This window comes from Monodelphis domestica, chromosome 7 (assembly GCF_027887165.1).
Source record: "Monodelphis domestica isolate mMonDom1 chromosome 7, mMonDom1.pri, whole genome shotgun sequence".
Classification (NCBI taxonomy): domain Eukaryota; kingdom Metazoa; phylum Chordata; class Mammalia; order Didelphimorphia; family Didelphidae; genus Monodelphis; species Monodelphis domestica.
Genome location: NC_077233.1, coordinates 94,031,111 through 94,050,903, shown reverse-complemented (window position 1 = coordinate 94,050,903; position 19,793 = coordinate 94,031,111). Strand labels below are relative to the sequence as shown.

The 19,793-nt window shown below is 38.4% G+C and overlaps 1 protein-coding gene across 5 annotated transcripts in view; it reads left to right on the top strand.

Moving 5' to 3' along the window:
• Nucleotides 1-19,793, top strand: part of CCDC13 (coiled-coil domain containing 13) — a 111,473-nt gene that overhangs the window by 84,974 nt on the left and 6,706 nt on the right. For 4 of the 5 annotated variants that reach the window (XM_007499791.3, XM_007499797.3, XM_001377184.5 and 1 more), the window contains one exon: nt 12,247-12,401. In XM_007499791.3, the coding sequence (XP_007499853.1) occupies nt 12,247-12,401 (155 nt within the window). Of the gene's footprint in view, nt 1-12,246; nt 12,402-18,507; nt 18,895-19,793 lie in introns of those variants that run through there. The other variant, XM_007499795.3, reaches the window with a different exon arrangement.

Genomic DNA, 19,793 nt, shown 5'->3' with positions numbered 1-19,793 from the left:
AGAAATGCTTGATTAATTTAAAAGGGGCAAAAGGCATTGGGTGAAATGGAGTTAAAGTGGAAGGCTATATATAGGCTCATTTGAAACCTGAACTTTCAAACCAGCTCCCTATAAGAGGAAATCGCTAAGGGATAGAAGAGCATGTCTCCTTGAACAGAGGAAGATTGTGAACCTGAAAAGATCTGTAGGGTTAGGAACTTTCCATCAATATACTAGCAGTATCTCTGGAACAGTTAATAGTAGTGTCTACATGGGGAGGTGAGGAAATGCTAGCCACCCTGAGGAAAGGTAGCTCTGGGATTCTACAAAGAGCCCAGCAAAAAGCTAACTATACTTGAGGAAGATGATCTGAAGATCCCATGGAGCAGAGGAAAGGGCTTTCAGCAAAGAGACTTCTAGGAGTTGTGTTTTTCTCCCTTTGCCACATATAATCTAAGCTGGAGCCTATGATCCTCTGGGTTTTGTATGTAGGAGAGTGTGCTCTGGTTTAAGGGTATATTTTCTATTATTTATTACTATCCATCTTACTAAATACTTATTTGTAAAAGCTAAATCTTGCTGGCTAATTGATGTTAATTGACAATAGGATAAGTGTAGCAGTGGGGGCTTATGAATTAGACACTGGAAGACTACTTTTCTACCTCTTAGGGTTTATTCCTAGAATCCTAAGAAATGAAACAGTAGCCTTGGGAACCAACATAATTCTATTTCTTGTATTTTCCTTTCTTTGTCATTCCTATCTGCTTTTTTTGTCTTTTGAGTTGTAGTTTTTATACCAAACTCTGTGTGTGTGTGTGTGTGTGAATATATGCTCATTTGTGTTCAACCCTATTTTGTATAGTTTAGATAAGAGGTTCAGCTGCTATTCACATTCCTCACCCCTTTTTCTATGTTTGCGTACTCTCTTCACATACTTCAATGTTGAGAAATAGTAGGTTCCATCCTCTTCTCCTTCCTTTCTATACTAGTATAACTTTTTGCTTCTCTTTTCCTTTCTCTTTTAAACCTCCCAGATCAGAATGTACTGCCAGGTATGCTTTCCCTTAATTAACTCCCTTAATGCCTTTTGATAACATCAAGATTTAAAAGACAAGTGTATTAGAATATTGGGGTTTTTTGGTCATTATATAGCCCCTTCCAATTGCCCAAATAATTTTAAATCTCTGGATTTCTCTCAAATGTATATTTGCATTTCAAAATTCCTATTCAGTTCTGACCTTTTATCATGAATGTTTTAAAGTGATATCAACTGTGCATTTGAAATCATGCAAAAATATTTCCATATTTTACATATAAAAAAGAAAAGAAAGGAAAGAAGAAAAGATGAAAGAGTACAAAGAAGTACTTCAGTTTATACTCTTTAAACACCTTTGTCTTAGAATTGAAAGAAGTATCACTTTCCAAGGCAAAAGAGTAGTAAGGGCTAGGCAGTTGGGGTTAAGTGACTTGCCCAGGGTTTCACAAGTAGGAAGTGTCTGAGTTAAATTTGAACCCAAGTTCTTCCAGCTCTAGGCCTGACACTCTATCCACTGTGCTATCTAACTGTCCCTGCTTTGATTTCTTATTCTGAAAGCTATCTGATCATATCCTTTGACCATTTATCCATTAGGGAATGGCTCTTATTTTTATAAACTTGACTCAGTTCCATATGAAGTATACACTTAAGAAATGAGACCTTTATCAGAGAAATTTGCTTTAAGTTTTTTTTTATATTAGTTCATTGTCTATGGTAACTTATGAAAGCAAGATATATTTTCCCTGATTGTTTCTTTTAATTAGGTTTATATTTGATTTTACTTTCTCCGAGATCATGATTGTTACTTCTGCCTTTTCTATTTCAGCTGAAGCATAATAGAGCCTGCCCCAACCCTTTATTTTAACTCTGTTTTTTTCTATTTAAGTGTGTCTCTTGTTAACATATTGTTTGATTCTGGTTTCTAATCCATTTATCAATCTGCTTCCATTTTATGGGTGAGCTCATCCCACTGACATTCCCAATTATAATTACTGTGTATTTCTCTCCATCCTATTTTCTTCTGTTTATCCTTCTCACTTTTTATCCCATCCTTTGTCTTTTCTGTTTTGCTTCTGACCACCACCTCCCTTAATCTACCCTCCCTTTAGTTCTCCCCTTTCCTCAATATCTCTTACCCCCTTTCCCTCCTATTTCCCTATCGATTCCAATAGATTTCTATACCCATCTGATTATGAATATATATGCGCATATATATATATATATATATATATATATATATATATATATATTCTTCCCTCTTTGAACCAATTCTGATGAGAGTGAGGTTCAAGCATTACCTGCTGCCAATTCTCCCTCTTCCCTGCCTGGGCCATTTTCCCCTCCACTATAAAAACTCCTCTTTGCATGTCTTTTTTTTGCGTGGAAAAAATTTCCCCATTCTATCTTTTTCTTTTCCCCTTCTCCCAGTGCATCCCACTTTCTCATGCTTTCATTTTTTTTTTAGATCATTGCAACATAATCAACTCATACTCATGTCCTCTATCTATATGGACTTCTAATTGCCTTAATAATGATAAGGTTCTTAGATTTAAGTATCATCTTCCCATATAGGAATGTAAACAGTTTAAATTTGAGTCCCCTATGATTGTTCTTTTATATTTACATTTTTTGCTTTTTAAACTTTTTAAAAAATTATTCTTTATCATTTATTTTTAAGTATTTTTCTGTGGTTACATGACTCATGTTCTATTCCTCCCCTTTTCCCTCCCCCCTCCTGGAACCAACAAGCAATTCCACTAGGTTATGCTTGTATGATCATTCAATATCTATTTCCATATTATTCATTTTTGTAATAGAGTCATCTTTAAAAAATCAAAACCCCACATCCTATACCCATTTACACAAGTGATAAATCATATATTTTTCTTCTGTGTTTCTGTTCCCACAGTTCTTTCTCTCAAAGTGGATAGCATTCTTTCTCATAAGACCCTCAGGATTGTCCTGTATCATTGCATTGCTATTGGTAGCAAAGTCTATTACATTTGATCATCCCACAATGTTTCAGTTTCAGTTTAAGTACAATGTTCTCTTCATTCTCCTCATTTTGCTCCACATCAGTTTGTGGAGGTCTTTCCAGTTCATATAGAAATCAAGCAGTTCATCATTCTTTACAGCACAGTAATATTCACTCACCATCATATACCACCATTTGTTCAGCCATTCCCCAATCAAGGAACATCCCCTCATTTTCCAATTTTTTTGCCACCACAAAGAACATGGCTATGAATATTTTTATATAAACATTTTTCATTATCTCTTTGAGGTTTAAACCCAATAGTGTTATTGCTGGATCAGATGATATGCATTCTTTTAAAGCCCTTTGTTTATGCTTTTCTTGACTATTCCATTTTCTATTTTCTATCCAGCCCTGGTCTTTTCATCAGGAATGCCTGAAAGTCTTCTTTTTCACTAAATAATCCATTTCTCCAGATATTCCATTTTGTTGACTCTTGGTTGTAATCTGAGCTCCTTTGCCTTCTGAAATATCATATTCCAAGTCCTCCTCTTCTTTAATGTGGAAGCTGCTAAATGTAAATATGTAATTCTGACTGTGGCTCTATGATATTTGAATTCTTTCCTTCTGACAGCTTATAATATTTTCTCTTTGATCTGGGAGCACTAATTCCTGAAAGTTTTCATTTTGGGATACCTTCCATGAGGTGATTAGTGAATTCTTTTAATTTCAATGTAATCTTTTAGATCCAAGATATTGGGGGCAGTTTCCATGATAATTTTTTGAAATATGATTTTTAGGCTCTTTTAAAAATATTATTGTGGCTTTAAGATAGTCCAGGAATTCTTAAATTGTCTCTCCTTAATCTATTTTTGTGGTTGCTTTTCCAATGAGATTTTCACATTTTTTTCTATTTTTTCATTCTTTTGATTTTGTTTTATTGTTTCTTGCTGTCTTATTTAGTCATTAGTTTTCAAATGCCCAATTCTAATTTTTAAGAAATCATTTCCTCGTGTGAATTTTTGTCTTTTTTTTCCATTTGATCAATTCTGTTTAAAAAAAAAGGTTTTTTCTTCAGTGAATTTTTGTACCTCTTTAAAAAAGCTGTTAATTTTCTTTTCATAATTTCTTGTATCATTCATCTTTCTTTTCCTAATTTTTCGTCTCGTCTCTTAAACTTTTTTGGCAATTCTTGTTGAATTTGGGTCCAATTAGCATTTTTCTTTGAGATTTGGGTTGTAACTGTTTTGACATTATTGTTTTCTTTTGAGTTTGTGTCTTATTCTTCCCTGCCACTGTAGTAACATTCAAAAAAAAAAAACATCCCAAAATAACAACCTTACCTTCAGTCTTAGAATCAATACTAAGTATCAGTTTCAAGGCAGCAGAGTAGTAAAGGCTAGGCAATAGGGGTTAAATGACTTGCCCTGGGTTACATAGCTAGGAAGTATCTGAAACCCAATTTGAACCTAAGACCTCCCATCTCCAGGTCTGGCTTTCTATCCATGAACCATGCACCTGTCCTTGTACTAGTTTTTTATGGTCAAGTTCATTTTCATCCTTTGCTCATTTTTCCAGCCTATTTCTTGGCTTTGGAATTTGGCTCTATCTACCTGGGAGTAGGGAGGCAATGTCTTGAGCTTCAGGCTTTTTCAGTGCTGCTGTTTTCAGAGCTTTTCTAGGGGGTTTGCAAGTTTTCAGTGCTTCCAAGGTAGTGTGAGACAATGTGTAGTCACTGCTGTCCTGGTGTGGACCCTGATCTTTACCAGAAGCCCCAGCTTCTCTGCAGCTACAAGCATTAATACTCCTTCTACTTTGGAACTCTGACCAGAGGCCTTGACCCCTTGTAACTGGACTTAAATGCTCCTCTCTGCCCTGGAACTGTGACCCCTGCTGTTGCTGCCTCTGTGTGTATACACTCCAGACATCATTATAATAAAAACTAAATTATAGTAGTCTGGTTTTATGCAACCCAAAGATCCAGGGATGTTTAAATTGTTAAAATTCAGATTATTTTGTTGTAGTGTGCTATTTTTTAAAACCTGGCTTTTTAAAAGTACTTTGTTTAGGGGGCAGCTGGGTAGCTCAGCAGGTTGAGAGCCAGGCCTAGAGAAAGGATTTAGGTTAAAATCTGGCCTCAGACACTTCCCAGCTTTGTGACCCTGAGCAAGTCACTTAACCCCCATTGCCTAGCCCTTACCATTCTTCTGCCTTGGAACCAATAGACAGTATTGATTCCAAGACAGAAGGCAAGGGTTTAAAAAAAAAAAGTACTTTGTTTACATTTAATATTGTATTACAGCATTTAATGGAAAAGATGATGATGATGACTTAACTAAATAGAATATGAGCATGAATTAGTATGGATCTAAAAAGAATACATGTGAATAGTTTATAAATGTGGAAAAATCATTTGAAACATCAACTACTCTTTAATACTTTTATTTCGTGAATAAATATATGTTGATGACTTTTCTAATTTAATTACCACAACAACAAAAAACCTAGTGTCACAGACATCTTCCAACAAATTCCTAAATTTTCTTAGGCTGGAGTTAGGAAGACCTGAGTTCAAATCTAGCCTCAGACATTAGCTATGTGATCCTGGGCAAGATACTTAATTTCCATTTGCCTTAATCCACTGGAGAAGGAAATAGCAAACCACTTCAGTATCTTTGCCAAGAAAACCCCCAGATGGAGTTATGAAAAATTGGACACAATTCAACAACAACATTATTCAGGCTGCCTGCCCTTTTAAAAAAATTTCCTATTCAGTTGTGAGTTCTCCTTTTTCATTTTTGATATGAATTATTTTATTTTCTTCCCTTTGTAAAAATCAAGTTAATCAACAAAAGACCAACTCTTAGTTTTATCTATCAGTTCAATGGCCTTGTTGCTTTCTGTTTCATTAATGTCTTCTTTGATTTTCAGAATCCCTACTTTGTTATTTAGTTGGGGATTTTTGATTTGTTGTTTACATTTTTTAAAATTACATGCTAATTTACCAATTTGTTCTTTCTCTCTTTTGTTAATGAAAGTGTTTAGAGATAGAAAATTTCCCCTTAGAACTGTTTTAACTGTGTCCCATTAGTTTTTGGTACATTATCTCATCACTGTTTTTCTTCATTTTTGTTCCTATGGAGAAATTTTTTTTCTATTTTATTCCTATGCTCCCATATTCCTAACATTTCTGGACGTCCCATCTATGAAAGGATGGATTGCATGATGCCTTCTCATCCTTCTTCATTTGAGTCTGGTTTGATCTTTATAATTTGGTTATATTTACTTTTGATTTTTTGGAATATAGTTCTTTCCATCTTCATTTTTATTCTTTATGTGTCTAAACTTAAATGTGTTTCTTATATCATTATACAACCCTTATTAAGCATCTATTATATGCCCCAAACCATGCTAGACACAACAGCTATAAAGACAGAAATGAAATAGTTCTTGCCCTTAGGGAGCTTATGTTCTAACAGGAGAGAATATATAAGTATATACAAAATAAATAAAAGATAATTTTTGTGGTGGTGGCTAGGCCCTAGAAACTGGGGGAATTAGGAAAGACTTCACGTAGAAGGTAGTGTTTGAGCTGAACTTCGAGGGAAACTAGAAGACAAATAGGTGGCACAGTGGACAGAATGCCAGGCCCAGAGTCAGGAAGATCTAAGTTAAAATATGGCCCCAGACACTTAGTAGCTGTGTGATATAGACAAGTTACTTTACCTTGTTTGACTCAGTTTCCTCATCTATAAAATGATCTGGAGAAGGAAATAAAAAAATTGCCAAGAAAACTCAAAAGGGGTTTCAAAGAGTCAGGCACAAATGAAAAATGATCCATCAACTTAAGAGAACGTAAGGGACATCGGCAAGAGAAGAATACATTCTAGGTATGTGGGTCAGCCTATGAAAAGATGAATATCTGGAAGGCGGAGTGTTATGGGAGGATCATGGATAAGAGTGGGCTGTAAAATACATGAAAAAGAATAATATATAACATGGCTAGAAAGAAAAATTAGAGCACACTTATAAAAGACTGATTCTACAGGTAATAATGGCCACATGTGCTTAAAAAAACCCTTTGGATAATTTGGGGGATGGATTGAAGAGGGGAGAGATTTGAGGCAGAAAGATCAATTAGTGGTACTATACTATTGCAGTAGTCCAAGCAGGAGGTAATGAGGACCTGAATTTAGACTTGTAGTCCTGTGAGTAGAGAGATTTGTCCAGGTTCTATAGATGTAGAATTAGAAGCAACACCTTTTAGCAATAATTTAATAAATGAGCTAAAGGAGAGTGAAGAATAAAAGAGAACTAGAAGCATGATGGTATCTTCAAGAGAAATAGGGAAGAGAGGAGTGAATTTAGGACAAAAGATAAAGACTTCTATTTTTGGACATGTTGAATTTGAAATATCCAATGGGCAAATGGTGATAAACAACAAGAATTCAGGGGGTATCTATATCGACATGGATTTATCTGCAAGGAGGTGATGGGGTCACCAAGTGAGAGAGGGTAGAAAGCCTAGGGCATGGCCTTGAGATATAACTTGGGGAGCCTGAGAAGGAATCAACAGATAAGAACCAGGAGAGCTGAGTGATCATCAGCAGGGCAGTTCCTCCTTAGGAGTCTCAGTTTCCTCATCTGTAATATGTGTATAATTACCCTCTGGATTCTCCACCTCCCAGACTTGACATAAAGAAAATGATTTGTGAACCACAAAACACATATAAGACATGTAAAAATATGTGATGAAATGCCATCCCCCTATAGCACACATGGAGCAGATCATCTTCACTGGTACCAGGGCCAGGTGCTCCTTGGCATATGCTGAGGCAGCAGAGCCCAGGGCCAGCTATCACAGGCGGATTCCTGTTGGGACCTGACCAGGCAAGGCCACTCCTTTGGCCCATTTTGTTCCCCACATGCAGACGAGACAAACAGGTCCCCGACAGGAATTGTTGTTCCCTGGAAGGGCCCACGCGACCTTCTTTGCCCTTGTGAATGCTGTTGCCTGCCATCTGTCCTAGAAGTCACTGGCCTCTATGCTCCGTCCTCACGTTTCCTTCAGTGACGTGGACAACTAATCATCGCTGCCATTTTTTCAGTGCTTTAGAATTTACAAAGCACTCTCTTCACCAAAACCCTGGGATGGCAAAGAGTACAAAAGTTATTGTCCTCATATGACAGCTGAGGAAACTTAAGGCTCCTACCTCTAAAGAGATGTGTCTGTGGGCACCCAACCAGTAAATTGTTTGAGTCAGGACTTGAACTCGGGGCTCTTAACTCCCAGTCCAGTGCTCCTCCTGACACACTAGACCAAGACTGGCACACACTCCCCCTGGAGAGACAAGATAGAAAGGGGCTGGGTCCTTGGCATGCCTCTTTCTGAAGGCTGCCAAATGCTGTACTAGCTATTTCTGTCACAAGTGGCTTTAGTCCCAGCTCGCTGGGGGATGGTTTGTGCTGTCCCTCACTCTTGGCCAGTTCCATGGTCACGGTCAGTTCAGAGCTCCTCCTCAATGCAGATCCTCACTCCAGGTCCTCTGGAGAAGAGAAGGGCTGGAGAGGATTTGACTATATTTGAGGAGAGAGGAAAAATGCTGGAGAATACTTTTGTAAAATGTACATCACGAACGGAGTCATGGAATTTGAGATCCTGGAGGTGAGAAGGGAGCTCAGGGTACATCTACTCCATCCCCAGTCCAAAGCAGAGATCTCTTCTACAGCATCTCTTACAACTAGTCATCCAGACTCTGGGCAGATATTTCCAACAATGGTGAACTCACCTCATAGGTGTGCCATTCAGATGGTTAGTTAAGTTTTTCTGAATCTGCCCTCGATCACTTCCCTCTGTTACTCTTTGTCCAGTCCTCTAGGGCTAATCGGAACCATTGTAACCTCATCAATAAGAGTCGATAGCCCTTCAAATAGTCTCCTTGCCATCCTTGTCATCTTGGTGATGGTTGTGATGGTGGGAGGCAGAGTAAGAGAATGATCATTCAGGCGAAGTCAATCAGGACTGATTCTTCCTAGAGGAGGTAAATTTGGAAGGAAGTAAAGGACATGGAGAAGAGAGGGGGCATTCTGAATGGAGGAATAGAATGAACAGAGATGGGGTGTATATTGGGATAGAGCAATACATGGCAAATCAATTCATTTTTCTGGAGCTGAAGGCATTTTCTGAGAGGCATCATGAGAAATTAGTTGGACAAAAAAGGGACGGTTCCTTCCAAGCTATGGGGTGTTCTCTCCCTCTGTGGAGATTATAACCCCTCCATACTATTCATTCATTAAACAACTATTTATTAATGTATCCAGATTCCTCTTCCAGACACTGGGGGATTGATACAAATTTTATATTTTATATACCTTATGGCTTTGTTGAACTTAGAGTCTAGTAGGAAGGAAAAGATACACACACAGATAGCCACTATATACATCAGAGAAGTAGAAAACTGTACTAAATGAGATCTTGGAAGGAAAACCATACCAGTAGGTGGATCAAGGAAGGCTTTCTGGAAGAGGGATGTTGGGGTTAGTCTTTTTTTAATTAAGTTTTTGTTGATGTCTTCAGTTTCTCATATCACTATAGTTATTTCCAGCCTCCATCTCACATATTCCTCTCCCTACCAGAGAGTTATCCCATACAATGAACAGTATTTTTTTAACCCTTACCTTCTGTGTTAGATGCAGTACTAAGTATCAGTTCTAAAGCCACCCTCCTGCTCCAGATCTGCTTTTAATTACTGACACCGAGAAAGAATTGCAGAGCAGCTGGACCAAATCAACCTATAACATGTAACTTTATTTGTTCATAGGTTAGCTTTATTTAAAAAAACAAACCCATTTACATTCTTTTTTAAGATTTTGAGTTTCAAATCCTCTCCTTTGTTTCATCCCTCCCCACACATTGAGAAAGCAAAAAATATGATGCACATTATACACGTAAAGTCATATAAAACATATTTCTTTATTAGCCATATTGCCAAAAATGTAAAAAAACAAAAACAAAAGAAAAAACAATATACAGCAATCCGCTCTGACCTCATCAATTCTTTCTGAAGGTGGATAGAATTAGTTTAAAAAAAAAAAAGAATGAATGCATGCCTTATAAGTTATTACCAATGGTTTCTGAAAATTTCATTTGATTTTTGTTGTCATATAAAGTGTGGTATTCATTTATATGGTTGCAGTAAATTGTAGCAATATTGGTTTATAGCTCTCTTTCTCAGTTTTATCTCTTCCTTATCTGACAGTCAGAACTAGCTTTATTGCATAGAAAGGGTTTGGCAGATTGTGTTTTTTTCCCTCTGTTTTTCAAAACAAGTTTATATAGCATAAGAAATTTTTATTGTTATTATTTTGGTATTTCACAGAATAGATTTAGGACCATCTGGTCCTAACGACTTTTTTCTTCCATAGGAGTTCATTTATGGCTTGTTTTAATTTTTTAAAACTCAGTTTTACTTTTAGATACCTGACTTTTAAGTTATCCTCTACATGTTTTGCTAATTATAGTATTATTTGTTTTTGGTAGACATTTGTCTATTTCATTTAAGTTTTCAATTTTGTTGCCATGTGATTTGATATTATAATTTCTTATGATTTTATTAATTTCCTCTCCATTTGTTATAAATCTTGTTTTAATTTTGGCTTTCTTTATTTAAGTTCTCTCTTTTATAAGATTAGTTAATTATATATTTTGTTTTTTTTAAAGCAACTAATATTTTAGTATTTTACTTTTTTAAAATGTTAATTCATTTTGTTTAATTTAGGTTGACTTTCTCACTTTTACTTTCTAACACCCCTTTTATGTTTATTTGGGAACTCTTTGTAGTTTAAAATTAAATTAATTTTTAAAGATTACATTTTATTTCTATGATTTAGTCTTTGGACCCACTTACTTACAATGTAATTTTTAGGGTTTATTTAAGCATGCATCTTTTGTTCATGTTTTCCTTGCTAATGATAACTTGTATTGCATTGTGATCAATAAAGGATATGTTTAAGCTTTTGTCTTTCTACATTTGTCCATGAATTCTTTATTACTATGCATATGATTGGCTTTTTACATAAATCTGGGAATCTGAGAAATATGTATGTTCTCCAAGGTCCCCATTCACAAGTCTCCATAAGTCTAATGAATCTAGGTTTTTCAACATTTTCTTTATGTCTATAATTTCCCTTCTTAACCGTTTTGTTGATGGATTTATTAAACTTTGTCAGAGAGCATGCAGGACATACTGGGGAATGTAAATAGTTCAATTTGCTAGAACATGGAGGATGTAGAGAAGGATGATGTGAAAAGGGGCTATAATAGCAGGAAGTTACCAGATTGTGAAGATCCTTGAAGGCTAGGCTAAGAAGATTGGTTTTATGTAGTGAGCAATAGAGCTTTTGAGTAGAAAAGTGACAATCAGATCAGCGCAATGCTTCTAGGAGAGTTCATTCCTCCTCCTCCCCCTTTTCCTAGATATTTTGAGAAGCAGTTGTGAGTAATCTGAATAACCTTAAGAGCTGCATCCAGAGAGAATTGTGGCAAACTGTGATAACTGGAGAGAGTGAAAGGTTACCAGTTCTCTGTCCCATATTTGACTGTTTCTGGGGATTATACTCCCAATTGCCATATTCTCTTCTGAACCTCTAGATACATGATAGGCACTGCTAAAGCAGGCAGAAGCTGTTTCACCCTGGTGCTGGAAAAGAGATGATAAGGAAAACCAATCTGTCCAAGGTTTAACAGAGCTTGGAGGCAGGGAGGTTTTTGCAATAATCCAGGGTAAGTATAATAAGGACCTGTCTGATCTTGATGGTAATGGGAATAGAAAGAGAAAGGAAATAGAAAGGAAATGTGAATGTAAGAGATATTGCTCAAATAATTTCTTTAACATTACCTTTTATAGCTGCATCATCAAAAGCATGTGTCCAAATACCTACTATGTCCAAATCCCTGTGCTTGACACTGAGGAACAAGTCTAACCAAGTCTATGACTTGTCCTCCAGGGTCTCAGGTTCTGTAAAATGAGGCAGTTGGACCAGATGGTCTCCAAAGGCCCTCCCAGTTCCAAGTCTAAGGATCCTGATGAAAATTGATTCAGATCACAAGCATGATTAACTAGGAAATGAAATGCTCTTGTGATGAAGCCTCAAAGAATGAAATGCTTTAAGCGAAGCTGTAGCCATAGCTAAAAGAGGACATTCTCCAAGTGAGGGCTGAGAAAGTAAATTTAGGTCACTTCTGTTTGTGTGTCAGGGTTGATGAAGGGAACAACAGACTTCTGGAGACTGACAAGAAACTGCAGGAGGAGCGGCATAGATGTGTAGTTTTGGAGCAACAGCTGGAAAAAACCAAAATGGACACAGGCAAAACCACGACTTCCCAGAAGTCAGCAACAAGGACCAAAGGAGGTAAGAAGCCTGAGTCAGTAGCCAAGAAGTCAGATGTCCAGAGATAGGATATGGGAGGGACTTCTTTACTAGAGCTATAAGGTCTGTTTCCTAGGTAAAAGTTCCCTAGGTAGAGATACAAAGAAGAATTTCCTAATAATTAGAGCTGTCCCAGGGAGAATGGTAGCCACTGGAGATAATTTAAGTCCCCATCAGGAGAGGTCTTCAAGCACAGGCATAATGGTCACTAATCTAGAATATTTTCAAGGTAATTCCAGTTCAGGAATGAGCAGTCAGGAGATGACCTATAAGGTTTCTTTCAACCCTAAAATTCTAAGAGTCTATGATAGCATAATCATCTCTAAATTACCATTTAACTACACAATGGCAGTCTTGAAAAATTAATTCCCTTCCAGAAGAAAGGTTGGTTGGTTTTGGTTTTTGGTTTTTGGTTATCACTGTTGGAACAGGGTTGTCTTCAGAGATTATAAAAATAACAACTTGCATTTCTTTTTATAGCACTTTAAGGTGTTTCCTCACAATAGCCCTCAGAGGTAGGTAAAGCAACTATCCCCATTTGGCCTATGAGGAAACAAAACCAAAATGATATCCAGGATCATGGAGCAGGTGGGCTGAATAGCCACTTCTCAGAGGTGCTGTAGAGGACACTCCTGTGAAGAATTGGGTTAGATTAGATGTTCTCTTGAGCTCCCTTCTCCCTGAGACCATGAGATCTGAAGATACCTATCACTGAATAATACCTTTTTTTTTTTAAACAAAGAGAGGCTTTGTAAGGACCCTTTGCCAACCAACATTTTATTATTAGAGATAGAAATAATGTAGGAGACACAAGGATACAGGCAGGATGTGGAATCCTTCTGTGACCCACTGCAATCGGGTGCTCCTTTCTCTCCTCCAGGTGAGCCAGGGCATAATGAAAATAGTATTGTATGTGGAGTCAGAAGAACTGGGTTTGAATCCTGGCTCTCACTACAACTAGTGGTGGGTCTTGGACAAGGCATTGGAGCCTTCTTCTGGATCACATTCTCCTTACCTGTTAAAGAAGTAGAGTAGACGAGTTGATCTTTAGGCCCCTTCCAGTTCTGGACATTCCATGCTCTAGTTCTGGGTTTACCAGGGCCAAAAGTTGCAGAGAATATCAATATGATAAGGACTCAGAAAAGGTCATTGAGACTTAGCAGTTAAGTTCATTGTTAACCATATAAAGAGCAGATTTGATCAAGCAGGGGCATGAAAGTGAGATTTAGAAGTGATTGGGAAGCAATGAGCAGTCTAGAACACTTTTTTTTCAGAAGAGATTTTTGCTAGAGAAAGGAAAAAGAAATATAGCACTACAGGTTAAGGAATGGTAGTTTTAAGTGAAGAATTTTTAGAGGAGACATAGACATAGGCATCTGAGATGGAACTAGTCAATAAGAAGACATTTCCACTATATCATGCTTCCTTTTCTGTATGGAATGAATGATGGCAGTATAATACCCAGAAACAAATGGAGATAATGAGTTTCCTCTTCTTCCTCCCATTAGAGCTCCATATCATTTAATACTACTGATCCAGGAGGCTCAGTGAACACACTTGTGTCATAAAGCATAAAATTTAGATCTGGAAGAGAGACCAGAGGTCATCCTAACCCTGCTCATTTTACAGGGGTTTAAACTGAGGTTCCTAGTGGTTCAGACTTGATCAAGAGTATATGTTATATTGGTAATAAATAGCAAAGCTGGGATTAAAATCCAGATTGCCTTGACTCCCACTCCGGTGCCCTTTCCATACCGTGCTGCCCACTCAGGGACTCAGATCTGGTTTATGGAACTCTTTAAAATACTGCTGGCTCCCTACTATCTGTTGGAAATTTCACCTAGCTGAAGGTGAAATCGAGAATGGAATTAGAGGGTACATCACATTTTAAGGTCTGTCAGCATCCATGAAAAGCTATTGCTGGTGATGAAGTAATTAGACCCCCTGTAATTTATTACCACTGAAATATGATAATCTGCTGCTATAAATATGAAAGCTTCACTAACAGTTAAAAAAAGAATTCACTGCAGAATGTTAACATTTTATTCCCTTGATTCAGACTCTTTTATGACTTGTGGACCATAATCCTATAAATGCCTAATGCTATGAAACTATTCTCATCCCTGCAAAGAACTTCTCATTTTATGTTTAATGAATTAATAAAGCCCTAAAGCAGAGGGTGTTACTCAGGATAAAGTTATTGATTTGCTAATAAATTATCAGAAGTTTTGTTGTTCTAATAAGTCTTTGAGACCCAGATTAGGATCATAAGCCTTAAAGTTGAAAGAGACTTCAGAACACAAAATATTAGACTTGGAAGGGGCTTTAGAAATTCCAGGGGTCCTCAGACAGATTTCAGGGGATCTTGAACATGGGAGGGATAAAAATGACATCTTTATTTTTGCTTATCCCTGATTCAGGAGTTCTTTACCTTTTTTTTTGCATATGCTTCATGGACCCCTCTGGCAGCCTGGTGAAGTCTACAGTCCCTTTTCAGAATCATATTTTTAAATGCAAAGAACAGAAATTAGTTATGCTGAAAAAGTCATCAAAACATTAAACAAAAATTCACAGCCCTTCCCCCCAAATCAATCCATGGATATCTTGGGGTTTTATCATGATCTTGTCTTTTCCCTTTCATCATCACCCCCGTCCCCTTGATCCATACGGTCTTTACTATTTCATTCCACTGGCCCCCTAAGGCTTTATTTGCTGCCTGGATGACAGAGCAGCCAGGGTAAGGGACTGGGACCTGCTAGGCTAACCTGCATCCAAACCAGACCTTGGGGCTTCTGAGCAAAGGGTGTTTTCTATCTTATAGATGCCAGAATTCTAGCCTGTGCTTGTCACCATGTAAAGTATTTCTTAGCCTCAGCTATTTTTTTTCTCCCAGTGGGCAGTGGCTCAGTGAGATCAGTAGCACAAGCATTTATTTGACAGAGGAAGAAACAGAAACTCAGTCCCAAAGTGTTACCCTGAAGTTCTTTCTCATGTCAGTGAGGAATTAGGACCACAGGATGAAGGAAAAAAGCCTTTTTGAAGTGCTCACTCTGTTCAAAGTGCTGTGCCAGACAGTGGGGGGGTCTAGATAGAAAAGCAGGGCAGACCCTGCTCTCAGGGAACTCACATTCTTCTTTTTTTTAAGTTTATTTATTTAATTAATTTAGAATATTTTTCCATAGTTACATGATTCATGTTCTTTTCCTCCCCTTCCCCACCCCCCTCCTATAGTTAGTGAGCAAATCCACTGGTTTTACATGCGTCATTGATCAAGACCTATTTCCATGTTACTGATATTTGTATGAGGGTGATCATTTACAGTCTACATCCCCAGTTATATCCCCATTGACCCTTGTGATCAGGCAGTTGTTTTTCTTCTGTGTTTCTGCTCCCACAGTTCTTTCTCTCTGGATGTAGATAGTGTTCTTTCACATAAATCCCTCAGAAATGTCATCGCATTGCTGCCAGTAGAGAAGTCCATTACGTTAGATTGTGCCACAGTGTATCAGCCTCTGTGTATAAGGTTCTCCTGGTTCTGGGGAACTCACATTCTAATAGAGGAAACAGCCACAAAACCAGGGGCAAAGGCCCAGAGGTCCTTAAAATACAGCCAAAAGCAGATGGTAATGCATCTTCTTTGATGTCATTTCTACTAATAAAACCATGTCCATTTCTAATCTTGAACCACTTGACAATGGACTTTAGTGGCAAGTATCTCCCTCTATCCCATGTCTTCAGAAACTCTAGCTGCCAAGGGAAGTGAGGTCTGCAATGGCTACAGAGGAAGCTGCCCAGTCTCATTTCCACAAGAGTTGCTTCCCTCATGATGGTTCTGCAGGCTCCATTGGTCTGCAGGGAAGAGGGATACTGCTATTTCCACGGCTCTTGGATATGCTCATCCATGGATCATAAATTTAGAACTGGAAGAAACCTTAGAGATCCTCTAGTCCAACTCTCTCATTTTACAGATAAGGAAACTGAGGTCTACTGAAGTTCAGTGATTTGCCTAAGATCACATAGGTAAATGTGATCCTATGCTTTTCCCCCCCTAAACCCTTACCTTATTATGTCTTAATATCAGTTCTAAGAAGAGCAGCAAGGGCTAGGCAAAGGGGTTAAGTGACTTGCCCAGGATCACACAGCTAGGATGTATCTGAGGTCAAATTTGAATCCAGGTCCTACCAACTCCAGGGCTGACATTCCATCCACTGTGCTAGCTAGCAGCCCTTGATCCTATACTTTTTGATCCACAAAATGCTTTCTTTATAAAAGCCACATAATGGTTATAAAGGATAGGCTATTACTCCTGTTTTATAAATGAGAAAACTGAATCTCAGAGAGTTCTCCAGGGTCACATAGAGAGTGCTGTGAGTGGGGAATGGAGCCTAGACCTCTTGACTCCAACTCCAGTGCATTTCTTTGCTATACCAGACAGGTCCTTCCAATTCAGTAATCCAGACCTCTCTCAGTGAAGGTCAGGAAAATCCACCTGAAGGCACCTGGTGAACTGCTTGGGTGAACACTCTTGGCTAGAATGGGTCAAAAGGGCAGATTTAATGGGATAATGGAATGAATGGAACTCCTTGAGGGCTGGGGCTGCTCAGTTTTCCTCTTTGTATCCCTAGTGACAAGTTCAGCAACTTGCATACAGTAGGTGGTTAATATTATTTATCAAACTGGCTAGAGAGGCTGAAGGAACTGGCCAGTCAAGGTCTGGTAATCCACTGAGGCGAATATCTCCTCCTGTTCTTTTCAGATTTGCTAAAATGGGAAGCTGACAGGAGAGCAGCTTTAATTGCTACCCATGCTTGAATGCTAATGTTTTCATTCTGCCCCATGCTGAGAGTCCTGGCAGATGACTGTGGATATAATTCTTGCAGATCTAGCAAATGGTGAAGTCCTAAAACTTTGCCCTGCAATGTATGTGCAAGGGGGAAAAAGATCATCCTTCCTTCCACATAAATGAAGCCTGGCTGTGGACAGCAAAAATATTCTGGCTGATCTCGACATCAGAAGGACCCAAACATCTTACCTGGTGTTTGATATGTTCAGTAACATGTTTCAAACATCCCCTTTGTCCTCCTTTGCCCTCTTTATCTTTTCTGATCTAAAACCTTCCAAACTAGTTAAGGAAGCTCTATCCTTTCCATAGCAGTGATCCACACAGAACTGTAGTAGGTCAGATTTGGCAGAGACATTAGAATATAGAATGCCAAAGAAAGGCTCACCCCTTTAATGATAGTAACAACAAAGAGAGGTGACATTTCTATCTGATGAGTAGTACAAATAGCATTTTATTTACAGAGGGAAATGGGACCCAGAAAGTGAAAAGGATTTTCCCAAGGAACAGATTTGGACTTGAATTCTTCTGGTCTGACTTCTAATGAAGTGCCTTTTGTAAAGAGTTTAGCACAGTGTCTGACCCATAGTAGGCTCTTAAAAAAAACCAAACAACCCTTACTTTCCATCTTAGAAGCAATATTGTGCATTGGTTCAAAGATAGAAGAGCAATAAGGGTTAGGCAATGGGAGTTAAGTGACTTGCCCAGGGTCACACAGCTGGGAAGTGTCTAAAGCCATATTTGAACCTAGGACCTCCCGTCTCTAGACCTGGCTCTCAATCCACTGTCACCCAGCTGACCTCAGAACAAGAATTTATTAATAACCTACTATGGAGTGGAGTGGGGGCCTTTTGGCACATTTATTGTCTTTTTTACTGCAAAAAAAAAATTGATTCATAAGAACATACCATAAAAGGTTCTCCTAAACACGGCTTCTCTTTTGCATGAGTTAAAATCATACAAGGTTACTTGAATGATAATGTCAATGAATCTTTGCATATTAATATCAAATGAGGTATAATAAAAATCGTATTTATATAGCATTTTAAGTTTGCATGGCACTTTACATTATCTCATTAGATTCTGTTAAGTAATTATCGTAGATGGCACTGTGCTGATTCCATCAGTCCCAGGACATTGAAGAACCTCTTCAAAAAGGCCTATAATCCTATAAAAAAAACCAAATAGCACTGTCTTACCGTCTCACAGAGCCAACCAAATGGACAAGAAAACCTCTTGTCTTTCTAGCCAAAATGTTCATTTGGATGGCAACGTCTATAGAGCTGGGCCATAAGTAGCTGCTTCTTGGAAAGATCCTGTGGATGAACAATCATCTATGGCCAGAACTGAATAGGAGACCAGGTTGGAGCACAGATTTGGGAGATCATGCAGTCATCTTTTTTTTTTCCCCCAATTACATGTAGAAATAATTTCTAACATTTGTTTTCTGACATTTTGCAATCTAAATTCTCTCTCCGTCCTTCCCGCCCCAGACGGTAAATAATCTAATATAGGTTTGTGCCGGTTGTCATGTAATAATGTACTTCCATATTCCTCATGCTGTGAAAGAAGGCACATCACACATATAAGGAAAAAACTCACGAAGGAAATAAAATGAAAAATGGCATGCTTCAATCTGCATTCAGCCTCGACCAGTTCCTTCTGGGGCTGCGGAGAGCATTTTTCATCATGCGTCCCTTGGGTTGTCTTGGAGCCTCCTCCCCTTTATGCGGCATCTTTTAATGACCCCAAGCTTCTCAAGGAAACAAAAGACGAGCCACCTGTGCAACTAATATCTTTCCAGGGATGCATCGTGACTTGGAGTCATAGATTACCACAGTCTCTGAGCAGTAAAGCTGAGGGGGACCCAGAGGGCAATGGAGATCTGTGGGGTGGAGGTGAGAAGGCTGGAGCATGTATGACCGATGAAGAATTTATGACACAGGAATAGTGGGGCAGAGGAGATCCTTGGAGAGATGTTTAACTTGAGTGGAGGTGGGCTGGTCAGGTAGCTAGGGGAAAGAACAGCCAGTGGATAGCCTGTGTTCTCCATAGAGTCAAGAGGTCTATTTGTCCATCCAAATTCTCATGTTGAGAGGACCTCCTTTGGAGGACTTAATGGGGCATGTGGATGAGTCACACAAGATGAGAGTTACCACCTGCCCCATTCAGGCAAGCCTAACTACACTGATATGAGACGACAGAAACATCTGACATTTATACAGCACCAGAGCAGGGACAATGTTATTTTTCATCATCTTATTGCCAGAACTGAGCCCAAGGCCTCCTCACACACAGTAGGCACTTAATGAATGTATTTTTTTTTTTTTTGGTTGAACTAAGCTGAGCTGAACTGAATAGAACTGAATCGAATTGGCCTGGACTTGGTGGCTATCAGAGTAGGAGATTGTCTTTGGGTTACAGAACTCAGTAGGTTGGGAGGCTGGGAAAGTCTGGTGGAAAGTATCCCAACACGGGGAGAGGTGGGGCTGAGAGAGAGAGGAGAACACCGATGTCTCATGTTGTTTCCTGGC